The sequence below is a fragment of the Schistocerca gregaria genome, chromosome 2 (genome assembly GCF_023897955.1).
Source record: "Schistocerca gregaria isolate iqSchGreg1 chromosome 2, iqSchGreg1.2, whole genome shotgun sequence".
In the NCBI taxonomy this organism is placed as follows: Eukaryota; Metazoa; Arthropoda; class Insecta; order Orthoptera; family Acrididae; genus Schistocerca; species Schistocerca gregaria.
Window position 1 is genome coordinate 30989916 of NC_064921.1, and position 27947 is coordinate 31017862.

At 40.7% G+C, this 27947-nt stretch overlaps 1 protein-coding gene across 1 annotated transcript in view; it reads right to left on the reverse strand.

Annotated features, from left to right (window-relative positions):
* LOC126335624 (Down syndrome cell adhesion molecule-like protein Dscam2) overlaps positions 1-24578 on the reverse strand; it is a 178530-nt gene extending 153952 nt beyond the window's left edge. The window contains exons 1-2 of the mRNA XM_049999079.1: positions 24557-24578; positions 24157-24441 (exon numbers count right to left, since the gene is read on the reverse strand). Coding sequence (XP_049855036.1) covers positions 24157-24441; positions 24557-24578 — 307 coding nt within the window. The remainder of the gene's footprint in view (positions 1-24156; positions 24442-24556) is intronic.
* Between the last annotated feature and the right edge of the window lie 3369 nt (positions 24579-27947).

Below are 27947 nucleotides of genomic sequence, written 5' to 3' on the forward strand. Positions count from 1 at the left end.
AGTAGGCCTAGCTTCAAGGAAACAATAGAGATCTCCATATGTGCTTGACATGGAACACAGGTGAAAATATTATGCTGTAAGCAGTCAGAATGTGAAACATTTCCTGTTTTGATGTCAGTATGATGTTTATCACTTGGTGATGATTGTTGGCCTCTTTAGTGGATTGACTGTTGGTGTAAAGGGTTAAGAAGGTTCCATTTAAGCATAAAAGGAAGAGTCCAAAATATTGGTACATGCATCAGGACTCTGGCTATGTCTCCTTTAGCAATGTGCATATCCATGTATGACAAAATAGACAAAGTTTTTGAGATGAAATACTCATAATGGGAGGTTATAATTAAACTGACAAGTGTTACAACTGCTGCAACGTGGGCTGTATACATCACAGGATGCTGAAACATCATAGGTATGTCCATTAATTGGTGCTCTCATGGAGTACTCTGGGGGAAAAAAAGTGTTCCAATATATGCCAGCAAATGAAAATATGGTACTATAAGCAATCAGAATGTGGCATAGGTGCAGGAAAATGGGAGTAATGATCAAACACTTGATAACAGTGTTTCTGACATATTTATTAGCACATGACCACAAGTTACACACATTTTCAGCATGGTCTCCCAACTGAGCAACATGTTGCATCAATAACATGGCATGGTTGACAACTGCCCTTAGCATATCTGGTATAACCAGAGCGATATAACATAATATATTGTCCTTTGTATCAGGAAGAATCTGGATACCTCTCTCACAGACACAATCTTTCAGACACCCTTGCAATCTGAAGTCACACAGATTTAGGTCAGAGGATCTAGAAGGCACAAAGCTGCCTAGAGATGGTGCAGTCATTATCAAAGATTTCTCAAAGCAAGTCTTTCACCTGACATATTGTTGTTCTCCATCTTGCATATTCCAAGCTGGAATCTCATGTTGCACAAGGAGGTCATTACACTGTGCAGATTTCACTATACACATAAGAGACCTGCAAGGTGTCATCATGTCGAAGAAAAGTGGACCGACAATGAAGGAGCTTGTGAAATCACACCACAGAGTCACATAAGATGAGTGCAGTGGATGTTCCTGCACAACATATCATGGAGTATACGTGACAATTCTGTGCATTCACAGCAGCATTCAGAGTAATATGTGCCTCATTTGTCCAAAGAACTTTTCCTGGCCACTTGTCATCCATTTCCATGCATGTCAAAAACGGAAAACAAGGGAAAAGTCACATCATTGTAGCCTATCTTGGGGGCTTCATTTGGCAAACATTTTGAATCTCCTAATGAAATGTACCAGAAAATCTTTTGAACTGTTGACCAAGGGAGAGATAATTCCCATGACAGCTCAAGCACTGGCTGCAGAATTTGAGGCATGTGCTGCACAGTCAGCTTGCTACAGCAAATTCATTAACAACTTCCATGGGAAGGGCCGCCTCCTCCTCCTCCATACTGCACCAGATAATTCACCTGTTTCTTCAAATTTCATGAACCTATTCTTAAGCCTATTTATTGACATGGGACCATTTCAAAGATGTTTCTGCTAGCAATATTCCTGCAATGTGGCACTGCTGTTGCAGTCGTAAGTTCAAACTTATTTACCCTTTACACCAACAGGCAATTCACAAGAGAGACTAACATGTGTCACCATGTGACAATCATCATACTTAAGTCAAAATAGGAAGTGTTTCATATTTTCACTTTGTGGCAGAAAAATAGAAATATTATTTTTTCAGCATACTTCATGTGCATGCCAATTACTGAACATACTGCACCATACACATGATGTTCAGCATCCTGCAATGCTTACAGTCTGCACTGTAGAATTCGGAACACAATCAGTTTAATTAAAACCACACAGTAAAAACTATGCCACAGCATATTATGGGGTCTGGGGGGCCTCCCTTTTTACTACATACTGATCTTGCTCAAAGGCAAGAAGCATAGGCATATGAGTAGGTATATCTTTGATGTACCGAGTGATCAAAAAGTCAGTATAAATTTGAAAACTTAATAAACCACAGAATAATGTAGATATGTAGATAGAGAGGTAAAAATTGACACACATGCTTGGAATGACATGGGGTTTTATTAGAGGAAAAAAAAACGTGACTGAGCATGACAATCGTGTATAAAAGGAGTTGTAATGAGAGAAAGAATCAGATGCGCCAGCAGTAGCAGCATGTTGATGTTACATGAAAAGGTGCTTTTAGTGAAGCTGTATTATCAGAATGGGGAATGTGCTAGTTCAGCATTATGATCCTATAATCATATGAAGGGGATTCGAACGGGTATAGGTCCATTAACAATCGCAGCTGTGGCGAAATTGATTTTGAAGTTTGAAGCCACGGGCTGTTTAGACAATAGACTGAGTAGTGGCCAACTGAGCACAAGGCATAATGCTGCTGGGACATTCAGGAAGAAATGGAGACTGTAGTGGGTTCGTTTATGCATGGGGAAGTCAGCACTCATGCAGTCACATGTCGTACCGTCATTCCATACACTACTGTTTAGTTGACACTGAGGTGTACCCTCTGATGCTATCTGTGAAAAATCATTGGCATCACGAACTGTTACCTGGCGATTTAGTGAAGCGGAGGGCATTTGCGGTGTGGGCATTTCAAAATATGGCGGAAGGTGACGATTGGTTGAGTAACATGATGTGGACCGACAAAGCTCATTTCACGCTCTGAGGGTCTGTCAACGCCCACAACTACAGAATTTGGGCTACCGAAAATGCTAGAACTGTCGTGGAAACTCCATTGCATGATGACAAAGTCACGGTATGGGTTGGATTTACCACATCTACCGTTATCGGGCCTTTTTTCTTCGAGGAAATGCGTGATTCTGGTTTTGTAACTGCAACAGTGATGGATGGGAGGTATGCCGATATGTTACAGAATCGCATCATCCCCAGCCCGGATAATACACACCTGCTGGAACGTACAATGTTTATGCGGGATGGCGTTCCACCCTATATTGCTAGGCGCATGAAAGATCTCTTGCATATGTCATTAGGTGATGACTGTGTGCTCAGCCGCCACTTCCATCATGCTTGGCCTCCCAGGCCCCAGACCACAGTCCGTGCAATTATTGGCTTTGGGGTTACCTGAAGTGGCAAGTGTATCGTGATCGTCCGACATCTCTAGGGATGCTGAGAGACAACATCCGACGTCAATGCCTCACTATAACTCTGGACATGCTTTACAGTGCTATTCACAACATTATTCCTCAACTACAGTTATTGCTGAGGAATGAGCTACATGTACATCCATACTCCGCAAGCCACCTGACAGTGTGTGGTGGAGGGTACCTTGAGTACTTCTATCGGTTCTCCCTTCTATTCCAGTCTCATATTGTTCGTGGAAAGGATTGTCGGTATGCTTCTGTGTGGGCTCTAATCTCTCTGATTTTATCCTCATGGTCTCTTCATGAGATATACGTAGGAGGGAGCAATATACTGCTTGACTTTTTGGTGACGGTATGTTCTCAAAACTTTAACAAAATCCTGTACCAAGCTACTGAGCGTCTCTCCTGCAGAGCCTTCCACTGGAGTTTAGCTACCATATCCGTAATGCTTTTTCGATTACTAAATGATCCTGTAACGAAGTGTGCTGCTCTTCATTGGATCTTCTCTATCTCTTCTATCAACCCTATCTGGTATGGATCCCACACTGCTGAGCAGTATTCAAGCAGTGGGTGAACAAGCGTACTGTAACCTACTTCCTTTGTTTTCGTACTGTAACCAACTTCCTTTGTTTCCGGATTGCATTTCCTTTGGATTCTTCCAATGAATCTCAGTCTGGCATCTGCTTTACCAACGATCAACATTATATGATCATTCCATTTTAAATCACTCCTAAAGCATACTCCCATATAATTTATGGAATTAACTGCTTCCACTTGCTGACCAGATATTTTGTAGCTAAATGATAAGGGATCTATCTTTCTATGTATTCGTAGCACATTACACTTGCCTACATTGTGATTCAATTGCCATTCCCTACACCATGCATCAATTCGCTGCAGATCCTCCTGCATTTCAGTACAATTTTCCATTGTTACAACCTCTCGATACACCACAGCATCATCTGCAAAAAGCTTCAGTGAATATGATGATGGACATATTGAGCATTTCCTGTAAAGAACATCATCTTTTAATATGACCCCATGTCATTCCAACCATGTGTGTCAACTTGTACCTCTCTATCTACATTATTCCATGATTTATTCAGTTTTCAAATTTATACTGACTTTTTTATCATCCAGTATATTACCTTTGGTACTACTGTAAACTACACACCATGTTCTAGAAAACAACTCTTAACAAAGACAAACAACACAGGTAATTTAACACAAAATAAAAAAATGAAGAAATATGCAAGGACTTTATCAGCTTTGACATTGCCTTGCCTTGATGCACTAAAAGGAAGATGAGGCTGATGAGCACTCAGCATTAAATGTTCGTACGTTTCACTTATGACCACTGTCTCTGCCCACTGAGGCCAGACAGCAAGAAACATCCCGATGAGAGAAGGAATCTCTAGATGATGAGGTTGAAGAGGTGGCTGGGACAGGCAGTGGGAGGAATAGCAGGGTGGGGGTGGGGGTGGGGGGGGGGGGGGGTGGGGGGGGAGGATGGGATGTAGTGCTGCTTGTGGAAGCATGCAGGGACATGGTGGGTACAAGAGGACAAGAGAGAACTGTTAGGGGAAATCAGGTGTTTTGACCGGGGGGGGGGGGGGGGGGGGAGGAGGAAGGAAAAGGACAAAAGTAGATAAGGGTAAAAGTACTAGTGGGTGCACAGTGATGGGATAGAAGACTTTGTAGTGCTGGAGTGGGAGCATAGAAGGGGATATGTGGGTGAAGGACAAGGACTAGTGTAGGCTAAGGCCAGGGGAGTAATGGCATTGTAGAATATATTGCAGGGAGAGTTCCCTCCTGCACAGTTCACAAAAGGTTGTGTTGGTATGAAGGATTTAGGTGGCACAGTCTATGAAGCAGTCACTGAAGTGAAGCATGTTGTGGTGGGCAGGTTGTTCAGCAACTAGGTGGTCTACCTTTCTCTTGGCCACAGTTTGTTGGTGGCCATTCATGTGGACATACAGCTTGTCATGTGCACATAGAAAGCAGCACAGTGGTAGCAGCTTAGTTTGCAGACTTCATAATTGATATTACAAGTATCCCTGCTGTTGATGGGTTAGACGATGCCTGTGATCAGAATGGAGTAGCTGGTGTTGGAAGGATGGATGGGACACATATTGCATCCAGCTTATGCGCAGTCGCACTGAGGTTATCAGTGTCTTTACACATACTGAAAAAGACAAAAGTGAAGAAAATGACTAAATTTGTCATCACACAGTGAGAAGTAAACCTAAAAAATGACACTAATTCACACAACGCCCACCTTACTCACCTTAACTCATACAGTCACTCTGTCTCACAGGCCTTGATACAATGGAGAAGGGATTGTAACAGAAATGGAACCACAGAAGAGCTAAAAGAAAGGCATAAGTAAATGTGACTGGCTGACAAGTTACAAAAAATATGGGTGAGCCAGACATCCTGTTAACAACACATTAGGTACATCTCTCTAGAATTTGCAGCAACAAGTTGGAAAACCTTAAAATTCTAATCACAATTCTTTCATTGTCATTTAAAAAGAGGGAAGATCTGCTGGCAAACCTGTTGCTACTCTCGGGTCCAAAAATAAAAGAAACAGTCTAGTAAAATGTGGTGCACAGTGATTTGTATACCACAGGCAACACACATTGGAGGGCCATCACACTGGAGTAAGGAGACATACGTCATAGAGCTGTAGCCTACATTAAGATGAGCAAGGAGGACCTCATCCCATCTTCGTGACCGGATGGAGGTATACCATGGCCACAAAATGGGTTTTCCAAGAAGCAGCTTATTAACTGTTACTTCCAACCACTTGTCTTCCCATAGATGCACGACTCTGTACTACAACAGTGAAGAGACAGCATGCAGGGGATGGCACACGCAACTAGTTCAGGACTACAACACACATCCTTGGCTGCTACATCTGCCCTTTTGTTCCACACAGTACCCATGTGCCCTAATACCCTACAGAAAGACACCACCTTCCCCAGGCATTTTAGTTGAGGGCAGGCATTCTGCGTATTTTGGACTACTTTAACTGCTGCACACAAGCATTGTAGAGAGTTAAGGGAATTCAAAGAATTGGAACAGACAAGGAATTTAGCACTTGAAGCACATCTCACCTGCTCCAGTGCAAACAAGATTGCATGTAATTCTGTCTCAAAGACGGCAAGGTCTCCAGGCAATTGACCTTGAGGATACAATCTGTGAAAACAACAGAACAACCAATGTAGTCCTCCTGTTTCAACCCATCTATAAAGACCACTGTACAGTTGTCCGTGGCTCATGGTCTTGCGGTAGCATTCTCGCTTCCCGTGCATGGGGTCCTGGGTTCGATTCCCGGCGGGGTCAGGGATTTTCTCTGCCTCGAGATGACTGGGTGTTGTGTGTCTTTCATCATCATTTCATCCTCATTCACTTGCAAGTCGCCATAGTGGTGTTAAAGAACTTGTGGAGCGGCGGCCAAACCATCCCGCAAGGAGTCTCCCAGCCACCAATGGCATACGCTCATTCATTACTGTACACAGTTGTGGTGCTCAGTTAAAATGTCATAAAAAAATTACACACATACACAGGAGTACAATCTCTCCTGTACTGCACTCAATCTAAAATTATCCTAGGTCTCTGTAGTAACCACGGTGGCAGGTGGTTTAAACCTTGGATTTGGGTTTGACACACTATACACCATGTGAATCAAGCACACACTGCAAGCAAATCCCAAATGACATTATAGCTCATGGATGATGGGAGAAAAGGTGTTCCAGGGGTGGACAAGCAACAGTACGGTACGTAGGTGAATTCTGAGCTTTGAAGAACATACATGCCAACACAACATTAGGAGCTGCCACCAGATGGTGAGTGGGGGTTCCACAGTGTCTGGGTACGGGGCTGGTCCTGTAAGCACCTATAGCCAGCCTAATCCCCTTGTGGTGTGTAGTGACAATAATCTTCTAGTAAGAAGGTCTTGCTGACCTGTACACCGCACATCCATAGTTTACATGTGCACACACAAAAGCCCTGTAAAACTGGAGCAGATACACCCTGCCGTAAAACTGGAGCAGATGCACCCTGTCTGCTCCCCAACATCTATGACTAAGCCATTTGATAATAGTCAGTACCTTCTAGGTTTTGGCTTTCAGGTCTCTTCCATGTTGTAACCATGATAATATGGGGTAAGAAATGATGCCCAAAAATCTTACTGTGTCTTTAAAATGTAGAATGGTGACCCTCATATGCAAGTCAGGTAAATTAAAAATATGACGAGAATGATGCAGCATATGATGAATTTTTGCAACAATGGAAGAGGAATGGAAAACAGAAAAATCATCCACAATTAAGGAGGATTGTATGGGACTGTGTGGTAGATGTGATACCATTGATGGATATGGCACAGAGGGTAACACAAAACACTGCCACAAGGGACCCATTCTCTTGCTCAAAACGATCTGATAGTGTGTCACGAACTCAGGACAGAAAAACCTGCTGAGACAGGAAAGACTGTATGAAGATTGGGAGGTGGCCACGAAAGACCAACTGATGTAGTGGTGAGAGAATATTGTGTCTCCAAGTAGTATCATATGCCTCAATGACTTCAAAGAAAATGTTGGTACAGTGATGCTTACATAGAAAAGCCTGTTGTATAGCTGCCCCTAGCAGGGTCAGAACCCACCCCCCGTGAACCATGGACCTTGCCATTGGTGGGGAGGCTTGCGTGCCTCAGCGATACAGATGGCCGTACTGTAGGTGCAACTACAACAGAGGGGTATCTGTTGAGAGGACAGACAAATGTCTGGTACCTGAAGAGGGGCAGCAGCCTTTTCAGTCGTTGCAGGGGCAACAGTCTGGATGATTGACTGATCTGGCCTTGTAACACTAACCAAAACAGCCTTGCTGTGCTGGTACTGCGAACGGCTGGAAGCAAAGGGAAACTACAGTTGTAATTTTCCCTGAGGGCATGCACATTTACTGTATGGTTAAATGATGATGGCTTCCTCTTGTGTAAAATATTCTGGAGGTAAAATTGTCCCCCATGGGTGGAATGTCAGATCCCTTAATCGGGCAGGAAGGTAAGAAAATTTAAAAAAGGAAATGGATAAGTTAAAGTAGGATATAATGGGAATTAGTGAAGTTCAGTGGCAGGAGGAACAAGACTTTTGGTCAGGTGAAATACAGGGTTATAAATACAAAGTCAAATATGGGTAATGCACGAGTATGTTTAATAATGAATAAAAAAGTAGGAGTGCGGGTAAGCTACTACAAACAGCATAGTGAACGCATTATTGTGGCCAAGATACACACGAAGCCCATGCCTACTACAGTAGTACAAGATTACATGCCAACTAGCTCTGCAGATGATGAAGAAATTGATGAAATGTATGATGAGATAAAAGAAATTATTCAGGTAGTGAAGGGAGACAAAAATTTAATAGTCATGGGTGACTGGAATTCAAGAGTAGGAAAAGGGAGAGAAGGAATCATAGTAGGTGAATATGGATTGGAGATAAGAAATGAAAGAGGTAGCTGTCTGGTAGAATTTTGCACAGAGCATAACTTAATCATAGCTAACACTTGGTTCAAGAATCATAAAAGAAGGTTGTATATAAATGTGGAAGAATCCTGGAGATACTAGAGGTATCAGATAGATTATATAATGGTAAGACAGAGATTTAGGAACCAGGTTTTAAATTGTAAGACATTTCCAGGGGCAGATGCGGACTCTGACCGCAATCTATTGGTTATGAACTGTAGATTAAAACTAAAGAATCTGCGAAAAGGGGGGAATTTAAGGAGATGGGACCTGGATAAACTGACTAAACCAGAGATTGTACAGAGTTTCAGGGAGAGCATAAGGGAACAATTGACAGGAAGGGGGAAAAGAAATACAGTAGAAGAAGAATGGGTAGCTCTGAGGGATGAAGTAGTGAAGGCAGCAGAGGATTAATTAGGTAAAACAAAGGAGGGCTAGTAGAAACCCTTGGGTGACAGAGGAAATACTGACTTTAACTGATGAAAGGAAAAAATATAAAAATGCAGTAAATGAAGCTGGCAAAAAGGACTACAAACGTCTCAAAAATGAGATCGACAGGAAGTGGAAAATGGCTAAGCAGGGATGGCCAAGGGACAAATGTAAGGATGTAGAGGCTTATCTCACTAGGTGTAAGACAGATACTGCCTACAGGAAAATTAAAGAGACCTTTGGAGATAAGAGAACCACTTGTATGAATATCAAGAGCTCAGATGGAAACCCAGTTCTAAGCAAAGAAGGGAAAGCAGAAAGGTGGAAGGAGTATATAGAGGGTCTATACAAGGGTGATGTACTTGAGGACAATATTATAGAAATGCAAGAGGATGTACATATAGATGAAATGGGAGATACGATACTGCATGAAGAGTTTGACAGAGCACTGAAAGACATCAGTCGAAACAAGGCGTCAGGAGTAGACAACATTCCATTAGAAGTACTGACGGCCTTGGGAGAGCCAGACCTGACAAAACTCTACCATCTGGTGAGCGAGATGTATGAGACAGGCAAAATACCCTCAGACTTCAAGAAGAATATAATAATTCCAATCCCAAAGAAAGCAGGTGTTCACAGATGTGAAAATTACCAAACTATCAGTTTAATAAGTCACAGCTGCAAAATACTAACATGAATTCTTTAGAGACAATTGGAGAAACTGGTAGAAGCTGACCCTGGGAAGATCAATTTGGATTCCGTAGAAATGTTGGAACATGTGAGGCAATACTGACTTTATGAATTATCTTAGAAGAAAGATTAAGGAAAGGCAAACCTCCATTTGTAGCATTTGTAGACTTAGGGAAAGATTTTGACAATGTTGACTGGAATACTCTCTTTCAAATACTAAAGGTGGCAGGGGTAAAATATAGGGAGCGAAGGGCTATTTACAATTTGTACACAAGCCAGATGGCAGTTATGAGTCGAGGGGCATGAAAGGGAAATAGTGGTTGAGAAGGTAGTGAGACAGGGTTGTAGCCTCTCCCCGATGTTATTCAATCTCTATGTTGAGCAAGCAGTAAAGGAAACAAAATAAAAATTTGGAGTAGGAATTAAAATCCATGGAGAAGAAATAAAAACTTTGAGGTTTTCCGATGACATTGTAATTCTGTCAGAGGAGGACTTGGAAGAGCAGTTGAATGGAACAGACAGTGTCTTGAAAGGAGGATATAAGATGAACATCAACAAGAGCAAAACGAGGATAATGGAATGTAGTCTAATTAAATCAGATGATGCTAAGGGAATTGAGATACTTAAAGTAGTAGATGAGTTCTGCCATTTAGGGAGCAAAATAACTGATGATTGTCAAAGTAGAGAGGCAATAAAAGCGTTTCTGAAGAAGAGAAATTTACTAACATAGAGTATAGATTTAAGTGTCAGGAAAGTATTTTTATGTAGTGTAGCCATGTATGGAAGTGAAACATGGACAATAAATAGTTTGTACAAGAAGAGAATAGAAGCTTTTAAAATGTGGTGCTACAGGAGAATGCTGAAGATTATATGGGTAGATTGAGTAACTAATGAGGAGGTACTGAATAAAATTGGGGAGAAGAGGAATTTGTGACACAACTTGACAAGAGGGAGGGACCGGTTGGTAGGACATGTTCTGAGGCATCAAGGGATCACAAATTTAGCATTGGAGGGCAGTGTGGAGGGTAAAAATCGTAGAGGGAGACCGAGAGATGAATACACTAAGCAGATTCAGAAGGATGTAGGTTGCAGTAGTTACTGGGAGATGAAGAAGCTTGCACAGAAAAGAGTATCATGGAGAGCTGCATCAAACCAGTCTCAGGACTGAAGATGACAACAACAGCATAGACAAGTTGCCGTCAGTGGACTGAATCTCCAAAATCCACAGAGAGTGGCTAAGAAGTTGCCTGTCTCTAACAACTAGACCTGATGACAGTTACCAATTGCTCCAATGTCTTTCCTACACAGCTCATTACAGCAATATTCTGGTGACTACTGGGACATGCGCAGTCCTTCCCTGGTTTGAGGAGAGCTATCAAAATTACCTCTCTGCATGAGCTGGGGAAGTGACTTGTCTATCAAATCAAATGAAAACATCTAAGGGGGATTTATTTTAACCTTGCTGGCAAAAGTCAGTGTACACGGTACTGAATTTGTTCATGACCATGTTCTGTATAACAAATCTCAGACAGTGTCAATTCCAGCTCCTACAGAAAGGGTATTTGTAAGACTGAACTGTAGGACCTGATGTGCAACTTCCCCTCTGTACAGTCACACAGTAGCAGCAAAATTCTAGATCCTGGTTGACATTGGCAGCAGTGTTTGCAAAATGCTCTGCCAGTGTCTGTGCAATGTCTCTGGGTACTGTTTAGGGACACTCCAGTTTCTGCACTGCTGCTATTATAGTTAGAGTCATCAACGATGGCAGTCAAGTTTACATTTGTTCTGCACATCTACATAATGCATTCTCCGGCAACCAATGAGTGTTCAGTAGTGTTTTCAGCACTCTGATGTGAATGTTGTAACTAACAATAGCATTAAACATTATCAAAGTGAGTTATTTATTGCATTTTTATTCCATTTGTTGCAAGTTGTCACTGCTGATGGTGGTGCTAAGCGAATAGTTCTGTACAAACATGCAAGGGACATAATTTACAATACACCCACTTTCTCCAAATGCAATGAATGTGTATGGATTTACCACAAACATCACTTGGAACCAATAACAATCCAACTTGTGTCTGTGTCTCAAGCTGCAAAATCTGCCATCATCAGTGAATTGGTCTATAGTAAATGATTGTGTTTACCAGAAATCCTGATGGCTTCCCACACTTTTGTAGACCACGTGGAACAGTTAATTGACCTTTTCTTGCTCTTCTTAATTACGCATCAAGTCTTGGCCCTTGCAACCCAAAAGCTTTTGAGATTCTCTGCTATTGGGTAGTACTCAAATCATTGAAGAGCTCCATGCCTGACCCAGATTGCTATGTAGTACTCATCAGTGGACACTGTCCCACGACCCATTCGTGGACACTGTCACAGTGTTCAAACACAGTGAGCTGGTGGAACAGTGTCCAGTTAGCCCTTCTGACCATCCATTTTGGTGGTTTCTCTATACAGTAGGTGAATGCGGAGAGGGAAGTGGTCACTAAAAAGAAGCTCATCAATGACTTCACATTACAGAGTCTATGAGGGCTGGAGAGCAGAGAGGCCGATGGCTGAGAATGACCCAGCAGCAGCACAGAAATGAGTGAGAGTACTCGTAATGAGGATGCACAGCTCGTGAGATGTCACGAGGCTCTCCAAAAACCCAACCCAGGGGACAAGTGGAGGTTGAGCCCCACAAGACATGATGGCCATTTAAGCCTTCGAGCAGCAAAATGGTCAAGGGAGTTGTTCCACACAATCTATGAGAGCCTCAGAGTCTATTGCATCTTGTGGAGGTAGATACAATGAGAAAATAGTGATCAAACAAGATCCTCTGACACGCGTGAATTTTAACAGCAACTGCTCGCAGGTCAGTAGTTAGAGCAATAGCAGAGGAGTGATGCGCATTATTTACCAACACAACAACGTTTCCTGTGACTGTCCCCAGTGAGGTTATCCTTTCAGTGATGGGATAGCCCCGTATCACAAGGGCATCAGTGACTTTAAGATGGTTTTAGTGTAAACACAGGCTCAGGTGACATTCCTGTGCTAGCAGTTTCAGTTCGTCTACATGTGTAGATAACCCATTAATGTTCCACTGCAATATGGGAGCCATCTAATATGTGGTTGCACTTTCACTCTGGCTTTCTGCCAGGAAGGGGAGCCTGTAATGGGTGAGGGCTCAGTTTTGGTACAAGATGATTGTCCCAGTCTGACAAGGTCCATTAGCACTACCAAAGAGTTGAGAGAGAACTCAGATAGGATCACATTGTCACTGTCAGACTGTTTGATTGCCAACTCTGTCAGCAACAGATGCCTGACCTTTGATTTTTTGCTGGGTAGACTTTGGAGCTACAAACGCAAGAGTGGTAGCAGCAGCACTGGACAGTGGGCCAGACTGAACCTTTGCAGGAGCAGGGAGCTCCCCAAAGTTAGCAGCCACGGGCCTGTCTGATGTAGTGGGAGGAAGTGAAGGCGTTGAAGTGCTGCAGCAGCACAAGTGCACTGGCGAACGGAGGTATTAGTGCAGACACTAGCAACCTCTGTTTGTGTAGCAGCATCACTAGCCTGAAATTGCTGCTTAAGAAGAGACGCAAGGGAGGTAGCAAACACCAGGGGCTGCATGGTCTTATAGATCTTTTTGGCCTAAAAAGAAAGACACTGCAGTCCCTACTCTACACAGGGTGATCCCCAGAGCAGTTTACACAGTTTGGAGGAGATGAATACCCACCTCCTTCATGGGCAGCCTTACCACATTTCCCACAAGTGGCTTCTGCTTTACAACCTAAGGTAGTGTGCATAAAGCAGTGGTGTGTAAGACAGCACATTGGGTTGGGAAAATAAGGCCGCATACTGAGGCAATGAAAATCAGCCTTAATGTGCTCTGAAAGTTTTGTGCTTGTGAAAATCAGTATAAATGAATCTGATTTTATGAGATCGAAATCCACTCATTTCATTATGTTCTGTACATCAATGTTGCATTCCTGGGACCACTCAGCTTTCAGCTCTTTTTGGGGAATATCAACCAGATCCTTCAAGTCGTAACACCTTTGCTATATTTCAAGTTTTTGTGCAGTTCACTTTTTATTGCATACTCCTTGAGGCATTGAGCTTTCTGGATGTTCTTCACTTGCTAGGAATTAGATGTTTCTACCAACAGGGTTATGTTTCATAAGTGCTTGACAGATTTTAAACTCCCATCAATTCCCTCTAATCCTTTTTTATGTAAAAAGGTGAATCCTTCTCAGAGCTCCCCTCTGTCCACTTAATTATAAAAAACGTTCTGACCACCAGTATATGTTCTGTTACTCGATAGTGAAAGAGTCTGTGTAATCCCCAAGTCTGGAGGACTGGCTACATGAGTCTTCTTGTTAGACTGGGTGTTGGTACCTACCAGTAGCCCACGCTTTCTGTTGGGAGGAGGAAGTGAAGTTTTCAAAGGATTCATCCTGGTCCCATGAGCAGCTAGGGAAATAAAAGTCAGCTTAGACACAGCCCCATATGTCTAGGTAAGACTTATACAACTATGATGTGGCAGGTTCGCCACAAGTTGCCCGCTAATGACTGTTCCACGTCAACAGCCATGCATCTCATCAGCAAACAGCACACCCTGAAATTGAGAGATTTTTTTTATATAGCCTTCTACCATCCTGATGATCCAGGCAGTTGAGCCAAGATCCCTGTTCCCAGTGATACACAATGTTCCTCCACGACACTGCACGGTGGTTGCTGAAACATGTCCAGAGCTTACAGTGACAGAGGATGGTTGCACTCACCAGTCCCCAGCTCAGAAACATGAGGGTCACCAAGCCCGTACCCTGAAAACAAATGCTGAGCACCAAGCGGCCTGTGGGAGATGAGAAGGACAGTGGGCAGAACATTCCTCATTTCTCAACGTGATCAAAGGTAGTCAAAGCCCTAGTGGAGAATGTGATTGAGTTGCTCTAGTACTGGTTGGTACTGAGTCACAAGGGTAGTCACTCTCTGTGGCCAGGCAATAGAAATGTGGGAGGTGGTAGGTGACTGGAGTGACAAGGCAAGGAAGATGTGTTACTGTACAGGGTTGGGAAAGTAATTTCAGTATGTGAAGGCAAGATCCTTGGTATGTCTGGAGGGGGACTGCTCTTTTCACTACAGATGCAGCAGCCACAGGTGGCAGATGGCCCATGGATACGGTGTCATAGGATGGTGCCATGTGGGTGGCCATTGGTGTACCACAAAATTTGTGATGCCTTCAAAGGTGAAGTAACTGTAGGTTAGGATGTAGTTGGTAACGGTGACCAGAAGAGAGGTTACAAGTTTGGAGTCAGTCAGGCATTGGGAAAGGTCGTGTTCAGCAGCAGCAAGTCCATGGGCATTAGGGATGATACTTTAGAGGAAGGTGGCATCAACAGTGGTAAGTGAACTCTGTGTGGTAAACAACAGGAAGAGTGGAGGGTTGGTGGAGGAAATGGTTGTTGTTGATGTGGCTTACTGGGTGGTAGGGTTTACGGACATTAGGAATTATGTACAAGATAATGCAACCGTGGTTTATGGGCAGCTTGTTGGACTATCAATCAATATGTCTTCAGTCCCAGGTTCCAATCTCAGCACTGCTTACATTTTGAATAAATATCAGCAATGTTAGCTGAAGATTTCCAGCATAAGAAGTCACCTCCATTCTGCCAACAGCCTTGTCAAAGAGGGTGGAGAAGGGAACAGAGGGTCAGCGCACTCTCTTTTGTCTTTGGGGAGTGAAACTGCCCCTAAAAGATGGAAGAATCAGTCATGGTCAATGGCACAAGTATGCAGAAGGCAAAGGAAACAACTACACTGAATATACACTGTGTGTATCCACAAGACATGCAGCCTGTAAGTGAAAAAGTGTCATGACGATCTCTCCATAGGCAAAAGATTCTGGACTAGACTCCCATTTGGCTCTCCAGGAGGGGACTGCCAAGTGGAAGCTGACCATGAGAAAAAGTCTAAACAACCATAAGAAGTGTAACAATCTTTGAGTCAAGGTGTGGAGTTTCAGAAGTTTGAATGTGGTAGGGAAGCTAGAAAATCTGATAAGGGAAATTAAAAGGCTCAATCTAGATATAGTGTGGGACAGTAAAATGAAATCAAAAGAAGACAAGGTTTTCTGGTCAGACAAGTGTAGGACAATGTCAACAGCAGCAGAAAGCTGTATAACAAGAGTAGGATTCATTATATAAGAACAGGAAAATAGGGCAGAAGTTCAGTGACAAGGTTGTTCTCATCAGAATCAATAGAAAACTGAAACAAGATTCCGGTATACATGCCAATATCACAAACTGAGGATGCAGATATAGAGGAGATACAAGAGGATACTGAATGGAAAATTAAATATGTGAAGGAAGATGAACCCAGTTAGATTACATCATAGTCAGACAGAGCTCCTGAAATTAGATTTTGGAATGTAAGGCTTACCCAGGAGCAGATACAGACTCTAATCATGATTTAGTAATGACGAACAGTAGGCTGAAGTTCAAGAGACTAGTTAGGAAGAATCATTGCACAAAGAAGTGGGATATGGAAATACTGTGATAATGAATAGCTCAGCAGACAGTAAGCACTACTAAGAGATCATGGATAACAGAAGAAATACTTCGGCTGATGGGAATGAAGGAAATACAAAAATGTGCAAGGAAACTCATGAATATGGAAATGCAAGTCACTTTGGAACAAAATAAATAGACAGTGCAGGGGAGTTAAGGCAAAACAGTTGTTTAAAAAATGTGAAGAAATAGAAAAAGAAATGATTTGGCAGAAGGACTGCCTTAGTGTATAGAGAAATCAATACAAGCTTCAGTGAAATCGAAAGCAAGTATGATAACATTAACAGTGCAACAGGAATTCCACTGTTAAATGCAGAGGAAAGAGGAGATAGGTGGAAAGACTGTACAAAGGCCTCTGAATCAGTTAATGCAGAACAGGGAATCAGCGACCATAAAGCGGTTACTGCGTCGATGATTTCAGCCGTAAATAGAAATATTAAAAAAGGTAGGAAGATTTTTCTGTTTAGCAAAAGTGACAAAAAGCAGATTACAGAGTACCTGACGGCTCAACACAAAAGTTTTGTCTCAAGTGCAGATAGTGTTGAGGATCAGTGGACAAAGTTCAAAACCATGGTACAATATGCGTTAGATGAGTATGTGCCAAGCAAGATCATAAGAGATGGAAAAGAGCCACCGTGGTACAACAACCGAGTTAGAAAACTGCTGCGGAAGCAAAGGGAACTTCACAGCAAACATAAACATAGCCAAAGCCTTGCAGACAAACAAAAATTACGCGAAGCGAAATGTAGTGTGAGGAGCGCTATGCGAGAGGCTTTCAATGAATTCGAAAGTAAAGTTCTATGTACTGACTTGGCAGAAAATCCTAAGAAATTTTGGTCCTATGTCAAAGCGGTAGGAGGATCAAAACAAAATGTCCAGACACTCTGTGACCAAAATGGTACTGAAACAGAGGATGACAGACTAAAGGCCGAATTACTAAATGTCTTCTTCCAAAGCTGTTTCACAGAGGAAGACTGCACTGTGCTTCCTTCTCTAGATTGTCGCACAGTTGACAAAATGGTAGATATCGAAGTAGACGACAGAGGGGTAGAGAAACAATTAAAATCGCTCAAAAGAGGAAAGGCCGCTGGTCCTGATGGGATACCAGTTCGATTTTACACAGAGTACGCGAAGGAACTTGCCCCCCTTCTTGCAGCGGTGTACCGTAGGTCTCTAGAAGAGCGAAGCGTTCCAAAGGATTGGAAAAGGGCACAGGTCATCCCCGTTCTCAAGAAGGGACGTCGAACAGATGTGCAGAACTATAGACCTATATCTCTAACGTCGATCAGTTGTAGAATTTTGGAACACGTATTATGTTCGAGTATAATGTCTTTTCTGGAGATTAGAAATCTACTCTGTAGGAATCAGCATGGGTTTCGAAAAAGACGATCGTGTGAAACCCAGCTCGCGCTATTCATCCACGAGACTCAGAGGGCCTTAGACACAGGTTCACAGGTAGATGCCGTGTTTCTTGACTTCCGCAAAGCGTTTGACACAGTTCCCCACAGTCGTTTAATGAACAAAGTGAGAGCATACGGACTATCAGATCAATTGTGTGATTGGATTGAGGAGTTCCTAGATAACAGAACGCAGCATGTCATTCTCAATGGAGAGAAGTATTCCGAAGTAAGAGTGATTTCAGGTGTGCCGCAGGGGAGTGTCATAGGACCGTTGCTATTCACAATATACATAAATGACCTGGTGGATGACATCGGAAGTTCACTGAGGCTTTTTGCAGATGATGCTGTGGTGTATCGAGAGGTTGCAACAATGGAAAATTGTACTGAAATGCAGGAGGATCTGCAGCGAATTGACGCATGGTGCACGGAATGGCAATTGAATCTCAATGTAGCGAAGTGTAATGTGATGCGAATACATAGAAAGATAGGTCCCTTATCATTTAGCTACAAAATAGCAGGTCAGCAACTGGAAGCAGTTAATTCCATAAATTATCTGGGAGTACGCATTAGGAGTGATTTAAAATGGAATTATCATATGAAGTTGATCGTCGGTAAAGCAGATGCCAGACTGAGATTCATTGGAAGAATCCTAAGGAAATGCAATCCGAAAACATAGGAAGTAGGTTACAGTACGCTTGTTCGCCCAATGCTTGAATACTGCTCAGCAGTGTGGGATCCGCACCAGGTAGGGTTGATAGAAGAGATAGAGAAGATCCAACGGAGAGCAGCGCGCTTCGTTACAGGATCATTTAGTAATTGTGAAAGCGTTACGGAGATGATAGATAAACTCCAGTGGAAGACTCTGCAGGAGAGACGCTCAGTAGCTCGGTACGGGCTTTTGTTAAAGTTTCGAGAACATACCTTCACCGAAGAGTCAAGCAGTATATTGCTCCCTCCTACGTATATCTCGCGAAGAGACCATGAGGATAAAATCAGAGAGATTAGAGCCCACACAGAAGCATACCGACAATCCTTCTTTCCACGTACAATACGAGACTGGAATAGAAGGGAGAACCGATAGACGTACTCAGGGTACCCTCCGCCACACACCGTCAGGTGGATTGCGGAGTACGGATGTAGATGTAGATGTAGATGTAGGGTATAGGACTTGTCTGATGATGCAACAGAAGAAACAGAGGTCAACATGGAGGAGACAAGGGTTCCAATATTGAAAACAGAATTTAAAAGAGCTTTGGATGACTTACGATTAAATAAGGCAGAAGGGATCAACAGCATTCTATTGGAATTTCTGAAATCAATGGAGGTAGTGGCAACAAAATGACTATTCACATTAGTGTGTAGAATTTATGAGACTGGCAATATACCATCAGACTTCGTTTTTCAAAAAACGCCATCCACACAATTCCGAAGGTAACAAGAGCCAACAAGTGTCAGAATTATCACACAATCAGCTTAATAGCTCCTGCGTCCAAGGTGCTGACAATAGTAATACACAGAAGAATGAAAAAGAAAACTGGTGATCTGTTAGATCACAATCAGTTTATCTTTAGGAAAGGTAAATGCAGCACTCATTTTTGACATTCCAGCTCATAACTGAAGCAAGAGTGAAGAAAAATCAAGAGATCTTCATAGGATTTGTCAACCTGGAGAAAGTGAGAATATAAAGTGACGCCAAGTGGTCGAAATTATGAGAAAAATAGACAACAATAAGAGAGAAAGATAAGAACGAAGTGCTTGGATTAAACAGTGTGTAGGACAGATACATAGTCTTTGACAATTACTATTCAATCTATGATGGAAGCAAAAGAAAAGTTCAAGTGAAAGTGAAAAAAATATGGAATCTGTTGAATAAAATGAACAGTCCAATGATTACAGAATATGGATTGAGAGTAAATTGAAGAAATAGGAAAGTAATGAGAAGTCGCAGAAATAAGAACAGCATGCAACGTAACATCAGAATTAGGGATCAAAAAGCAAACAAAACTAAATAATTGTGGTACCTAGGCAGCAAATTAATCCATGAGGGGTGGAGCAAATAGGAGATAAAAAGCAGACTAGCACTGGCAAAAAGTGCATTCCTTGCCAAGAGAAGTATACTAATACAGGCGTTAATTTGAGGAAGAAAATTCTGAGAATGTATGTGTGGAGCATAGAATTGTACGGTAGTGAAACATAGGCCGCTGGAAAACTGAAACAGAAGATAAGGAAGTATTTGAGGTCTAATGCTACAGAAGAATGTTGAGAATCAGGTGGACTGATACACTAAGGAATGGGGAGGTTCTGCACAGAATCAACAAGGAAAGGAATATATGGAAAACACTGACAAGAAGAAGGGACAGGATGATGATGATGATGATTGGTTTGTGGAGCACTCAACTGCATGGTCATCAGCGCCTGTACAAAGTCCCAATTTTCACAGAGCCCAATTTCTGTACACAGTCCAGTCCAACCACTGTCCCGAATGATGATGATGATGATGAGGAGGAGGAGGAGGAGGAGGGCAACACAAGCACCCAGTTCCTGGGCAGAGGAAATCCCCAAGCTGGCCGGGAATCAAAGCTAGGACCCCGTGATCCAGAGGCAGCAATGCTAGCGACTAGATGATGAGCTGCAGACAAGGGACAGGACGACAGGACATCTGTAGTCCTTGAGGGAGCTGTAGAGGGTACGAACTATGGGGGAATACAGGCTCTGTAATACATCCTGCATGTAATCAAGGACATAAGCTTTAAATGCACACAAGAGGAATTTGTAGTGGGCAGAATCAAAACAGTCAGGAGACTGATGACTCAAAAATAAATAAATAAATGTATGAGTGTGGGGAGTGGTAGGGGTGAGGAGAGGGATAGACTCCTGGGAAAGATTGTGGGATGGACCCAAGGATGTGAGAAGAAGTAATTGGGCACCTGCAGGTAATTATCAGTGATGAATAGGTAGGTTTCAGAAATAAACAGTGAAATCCTTGAAAATACTCAAAGACAGTGATGCCTCATAGGATTGAAAGAACAAAGAGTTTGAAAAACCAAGAAAGGAGAAAATGGGTAGGATGTGTGCCCCAAGAATATCATGAAACCTTATTTCTACTATAAAAATGAATTTAAAAAGTCAACAGAGAAGAAAATGAGTAGAGACATGGTAAGGATATTGAGACTCAAGTTGAGAGCAGCATAATATTAGGTACGTGATGATTCGCTGCAGTAGCAGTGAGATGGAGGAATTTATAGTATGAATTTTCAGTTTAAATATGTTTTCTATCACACTGTCTAACAGTTTCAACAAATGAAAATGTAATTAGATGTCATTTTATTCTGAACCATGACTAGGATTTTTATCTATCATTGACATTATAGGTACAATTTATCCACAACAATCTTGTTGTGTCTGAATATCATCTATAATGTCAATGATAGATAAAAATCCTAGTCAGTGACAAGAATAATATGACACCTAATTAAATGATCATGTGATGTTATTTGAAATTACATCTGCATGTACATGCTTGTGGAACGTTCATTACAATTTATAGGAGCGAGCTGCTTTCAGTTGCAATAATAGGATGGACATTTGTAATTGTTAAGATTTTTCTAAGATAATATCATTGTTGACACAGCATGGTAACACTCTCCCTTGACCCACAGAGATGATGAAAAACCTGAATAGGCAGATGCTTGAAAACAAACTCCAACTTTTCCATAAAAGACTATTTACTAAGTTTCAAGAGTCAGTATTAATAGCATGTTCTCTTTCAAATGAGCAAAAAATTGGCAAAGTTCATATATCTTTTTGAGACAATGAAAAGACATTCACAGGACCTGTATGGATTTTATGGTTGACCATACCTGGAACTTTATTTTACACTTTCAATAAAAAAATAACAAAAATGATGAACATAATTTATGGTTTCATCAAGAGTCTGCAAGTTTGAGGTACGCAGACTGTGTGAAGTACAGCCTCTGCGGGTTATCTGGAATAAAAAATGGATAACATCAGTTGCTGCGATACTGAATTTATGGGAGCTAATACCTAACCATAATAATTGCCTGCTTAGCTGTGCTTGCCTCCCATGCAGTGGGCCCAGGTTCGATTCCTGGTGGAGTTGGATATTTTCTCCACTTGTGAACTCGGTGTTGTGTTGTCATCTTCATTTCATCCTCATCACTGGCACGCAAGTCGCCCAATGTGGTTTCGATTGAAATAAGACTTGCACTCGGTGGCCAAACTTCCCTGGATGGGGCCTCCCGGCCAACAATGCCATATGCTCATTTCATTTCATGTTTTCCTAACCACAATGAAATAACCTTAAATTTATCAATATGATGCCAACTCAAACTTTGAGTTTGATTTTTAGGGGTTTGTTTCACTCTTTATGGATTTGTGAAAAATAATTAATATTAAAGAATTTCATATGTCATCGGTATCAGTGCCCCAGAAAAGTATTTGTTCTCCAGGGGTCACAGATAGAAGTTAAAACAGTGAACCACTTACGTTATGCTGGGCACAGTTTTAAAAGTTGTTTCTGAGGATAAACTGATTTAGTGGTTTGGGAAAACCTTTATATACATTTTAGTCCAATCTGCACAAAAACTACATGTTGTTATATATTTTTGTTGTTGTTGAACACAAATCTGAAGTTAGATCTTCAAAACTGAAAATGGCCAATCCAATACAGCAGGCCAAAATTTATGTTTTGACGAATTTTGAAAAAAATTTGACCAAAAGAAGTGCAATTCCAAGAGCGTATATGAACCCTTCAGCTAACCCAAATTGTTGCTGGACAGCAATTCCTTCATTTTTCTAGACAAGAAAGCCGTTCTGGATGAGCTGGACATACAACATTCAGCAGCCTGCACATGTTGTTCATCAGCTTTATCAACGAATATGTTTGTAATTGTACTGCAATATAAATCATTTTGTGGACATGCAGCATGACAAGTTTTCTACCTGAGCCAGGCATCTCTAGCTGAGAGCATACCTTGGCAGCTGTGACACTGACTGAACAATGGGCTATAGAAACTTTTGTAATGGGTGGATTAAAAAACCTTTTTGTCCCAACATTCTAGACATATATACCTTTCGAAAAATGCAATAAAAAAAATAATTAAAAAAAAAACAAATTCTCGGTCGGTTTGAACAAGCACCTGGCTGTAAGTGGGGAATCTAGGGCTGTAATACAACTGTGTATAGGGTGTTACAGAATGTTGTTTTAAAAATTTTAGAGACTGTAGAAGATGAAATTTTGAATCTTTTAATATGAGGAACCTGTAGCAAGAAATATGAAATACAGTTTCTATTGCACAATGCATGTTCTATGCATTTGGAAGGCTAAGTGAAAAACCAAAATACTGTAATTTAGAAAAGTTTACTGGCAGAAAAGAACAATCAAATAATATAAATTGAACATGTGGCTTCACTACTGTTGAGTAAATGTTCAATGTGACTACTACCAGCTTCATTACAAAATGTTCAACAGTGCACCATGTTCTATCTGATTCTCTGTAAGATTCTGTGATCCCCTCTGATGGTATCAAATGCTGTAAAGATACACTCAATAAACTCAGGTATTGTTTCTACTGGTGCTTAGTACAGGAGAGACTTTACATAACTGCAGAGGAAGGAATGAAGAGCAGTGAGGTCAGGGGAGTGTGCAGGCCATAGGACTGGGCATTGGGCATCCCATTCAGTTTTCCCTCTGCCTGAGGTTGTCTGCAAGATATGCCCTGGTCCAATAATCAAACTGTGCTGAATCATCCATGAGCTGAAGCCACAAACAAGTGCGCAGTTGCAAGGAAATATTCTCCAGAAGTTCAGGCAAGGCATACACCAGGAGCTCAAATACCATGCACCAGTCAAGCAATCTGGCAAAATGTGTGGTCCAGTAAGGTGATCAACAGTACCAGCCCAAATGCTCGCTGTGAATCTTGCCTGAGAATTCTTGAACAGGTACAAAATGGATTATTCAATAGCTCAGTTGTGGCTGTTGAAACATTATTTTATATATCCTGTTACATGTTTTTTACCTAAAAATATTCAAATTTTTTGTTCTCTATAGTCTTCCAAATCTATAAAACACCATTTTGTAATACCTTGTATTACTTTCATAGGAACTGACTAATTATAGCATCTGCAGAGATGTGCAGTCACTCTTCCCATGCTTTTTATGCATCTGGAATGAATGAAAACCCTAATATGTGGCACAATGGCAACTTCCCCCCTGCCATGAACTTCACTGTGACTGGCAGAGTATAGATGCTGATGTAAAAACTGGGTAGAAATGAGAGACAGCAGCAACCACAGAACATTACACGTATTATAATGAATATTAGTCTATGCAAATACAGAGTGGACTGAATAAGAAGCAGCATTGGGCATCATTTAACTATATGAAATACTTCCTTAAATTGCTAAAAGTAAATTCTAACCATTTACAATTATTTCCACAGAGTAGTTCCTGGATGCAGCAGCATTTGAAGCTTGGCAGGTGTAATTTCCATTATGTTTTACAGCCAGACTGCTGAAACTCAGCGTACTTGAGTATTCATCTAGGATCTTCTCGGCAACATCTTGGTCCTCTGGTATGGGACTTCCATCTTTTAGCCACTGAATCAGTATCGGGAAGTCCCCTTTACTTACTACACAAACAAGATGCATCCGCATGCCCAGTTGCAAGTCACGTTTGATTACAATTGGATCAATTTCTGGTGCCTCTGAAAACAGAAGAAATAGTGTTAACATAATAATAAAAAATATTCACTTATTTATTCTGACTGTTTTATGAAATTCAATTTTTCTTAACAATTAGCTGATGAGCATTCACTACACCAATAAATAACCAAGGTACCATTTTTCACAATTAATGCAGAATTTCCTGTGTATATCGCTAGTCAGTAAAAATCTTTGGACTGAGCTAAAATTCACACACATGGAGGCACATCATAAAAAATGTACTATGGATACATTTAAACAATCTTAGCACCTAGGACAGTATTCTTTGTGTGCATATACAGTAGTAGTTAGATCTTCACATGATAAAATCCATTAGTTCCATTGGAAAAAATCTTTACGGCAACCATGCAGAGAGAAAGAGATTTCAAGAAATCAAATATCCTAAATTGGAAGAATAGTCATATAAGATGCAAAAACCTGAATCAGATGGATAAGAATCAAATAATTGCTGGTAGCACTTTTTCCAAGCTCCAACATGAGATAAAGAGTAGTGAACAGTTGTTAGCTTTGGAAAATAAAATATTTGTTAATTCTGACTAGCCTATAAATCAAGACAGAACAGTTTCATTCACAGCAGGGTAGCACATAACAATGACCAGCTCATAATTAAATATTATCATGGAAGAAGCAATTTTCTTTATACATATATGCTTTTCTTTATACATATATGCCACGGGCATGGACGTGTGTCATGTCCCTAGGTTAGCTAGGTTTAAGTAGTTCAAAGTTCTAGGGGACTGATGACCTCAGCAGTTAAGTCCCATAGTGCTCAGAGCCATTTGAACCAGTAAACATCTCCACGATGTATAAGATAAATAGGGAAAAAATATTTGTCAAATTACTATATTTGTTGTGGAACTGAATTACTAGACAACCAAATTATTTTTTCCTTAATTGCACACATCACTTCCGAATGCGAAAATATTTTGTTGAGCCCAACCTACATAGGTAGGAATGATCATCAAAATAAAATAAGAGAAATCAGAGCTCGAACAGAAAGGTTTAGGTGTTCGTTTTTCCCGCTCGCTGTTCGGGAGTGGAATAGTAGAGTGATAGTATGATTGTGGTTCGATGAACCCTCTGCCAAGCACTTAAATGTGAATTGCAGAGTAGTCATGTAGATGAATATACTTTCAGAATACAGAGTGCAAGTTTTATTCCTCATGATAAAGCTGTAATCTTTTTATTACATGCATTCTCTTGAGTTGACACTAAGAAAGGTGAGTGATGGCAGTCAGATAACTTCATCCAAAATTAACAATTATTAACAATTTTTCTGGTTAGCACAAACATTAACTAGTAGACAAGACTGTGTTTAGTACACCATTGTCAGCAAAAGCAAAAGTGGTGTAGAGAGTCAACAATTGCTAAGATATTTGCATTAACTCTATCTGAAATTACACTGTTGTCATTTCATGTGTACTATACAATGTGTTGTCAGTTACTTATGTAAGGCAGTAATGGCCAGATTTATGCACAGGCTATCTAGGTTACAGCCAAAGGACAAGTATCACAGAGGAGCTTACACAACAAAATGTTAAGATTCAAAACACGTCTTTGTTTTAATACTGTGGTGCAAGCCCTTTTTTCAACCCTAAAAGACAAAGACATTGTTATTTTGTATGGGGTTGATATCACAGGAAGTCACTTTCTCCTTACCTCATTTCATTCAAATCAGAATTTATAAAATGTCACAGAGTATTTTCTTAATATCGAGTTCACTCTGAGAATGTATCTGTTAATTATGATCGTAATGGGAGAAGGTCATTTAAGACAATATAGTTACGAAAATGTTATAAGATGCTTCATTACAACAAAGTGCAGGTACCAATCATTTAGCCAATATGATTATTAAAAGCTTTCATTTTAAGACTGCTTATTTGGGAAAGAATTGTATTTGAATTCAACATAGTTAAAATACGCTTTGTTTACACATTCTCCTTGCTATATTGAATTTGTCTAACAAGCTTGTGTGTCTATGCTCACACTACGTTATTTTTTTAAAAACTGAAATAGTGAATTGTGAAAATTTAGATATGCCTGTTATGAAAGCTGCTGTTTTTTTCAATGCCCGAAAGTATTTTAGCACCTTTGTACCATAAGCAGGAAGTACTTTTATTTAAAACCAAATGATAGTTCTTGAAACATTGAGTTTAGTATTGACATGAAGCTCTGTTTCCTTTTGTCCACTGCACTTTTAATAAATTTTTTTTGAATGCCAGTATTTCAATGATTTAAATCTTTTTCAATTTTTTACTCTTGGCAGTCCATTAAATCTAAAGTTGTATAGCAAAATTTTACACAATTAAATACGGTAATAAAACTTAAATGCCACATAACAGGCTTTTAATTAGGAAAAAATGCTCTAAAATGATGCCTTCTGGGTACAGGTTTAGCTCAGGGATCTACAGATCCTAAACATGTGTCTCACAATGATGACTGGAAACTTATCAATATCAGCTGATGTAATTCAACAGATGTTGACTCAGCAAACCTCATTGGCCACCTTGTAGGATATCAGCTTAAGAGCACACTATTTGCTCCGTCAGGAAATCTGACATGTTAGATTGAAATGTAGCATATTTAATGGTTAATACATAGCTATTTCATATGTGAATGCCACCCTACATTACCTTGTTATTGTAACTACAGAATTATGACTGCACCATTAGTGTACACGCATTTGTCAAATTTTCCAGTGGTAAAGGATTTCATGTTCTTATTATTACAGAAATGATTTCTCTAAGCCTGAACATTATGGGGCCAAGGTTTTCACAGAAAGTTAACTGGTTCAGAAGATACAATTCGAGGGACGTAAATTCATTACTCTGCAAAATTACATGTATTAGAATTGAAATAGACCAGCCACCTAATTAATAAATTTAGGTATTCACTGTTCCTCATTCAAAGAAAGCAATTACTTTGGCTTAAATATTCATACTTTGAAAGTTATCAATTAATTAATATGCAATTTCCAGACATGCCTATCTTTATACCCTTTCATGTTTCTAAAATCTACTTTGATAATACTGAAGCTTATGATTCTCTGAACACAGTGATCTTCTTTGGTTTACCACAGTCTGTATTTTGAGGGAATAATTCAAAATTTAAACTTTAGTTAAATATAAATGATGGCCCTCTTCGAATCTGGGGAAGATTTCAAACATGAAGTCACAGTATCAAAAAGTACAACTTTGAGTGTTTGCAAAACACGAGGATACAATCCATTTGTTAAATGAAGTAATTAGTCATGTCTGATCTGATTACCTTGGTAATATTCTCACTTCTATATTTTTAACTACTGCACGATTTTATTTTAACTGGTAAAAAAAAAGGACATGACATTACTACCTGCTGCAAAAGGATGAGTTCATAAAAAGTTGGATGTAGAAGAGACCATGCGATTTGGCAGTGTAGTCATGACAGCACCAACTATGTTAATTGTAATTGTGAAATCCTATGTGAATACTGCAAGGTGTGATGCATA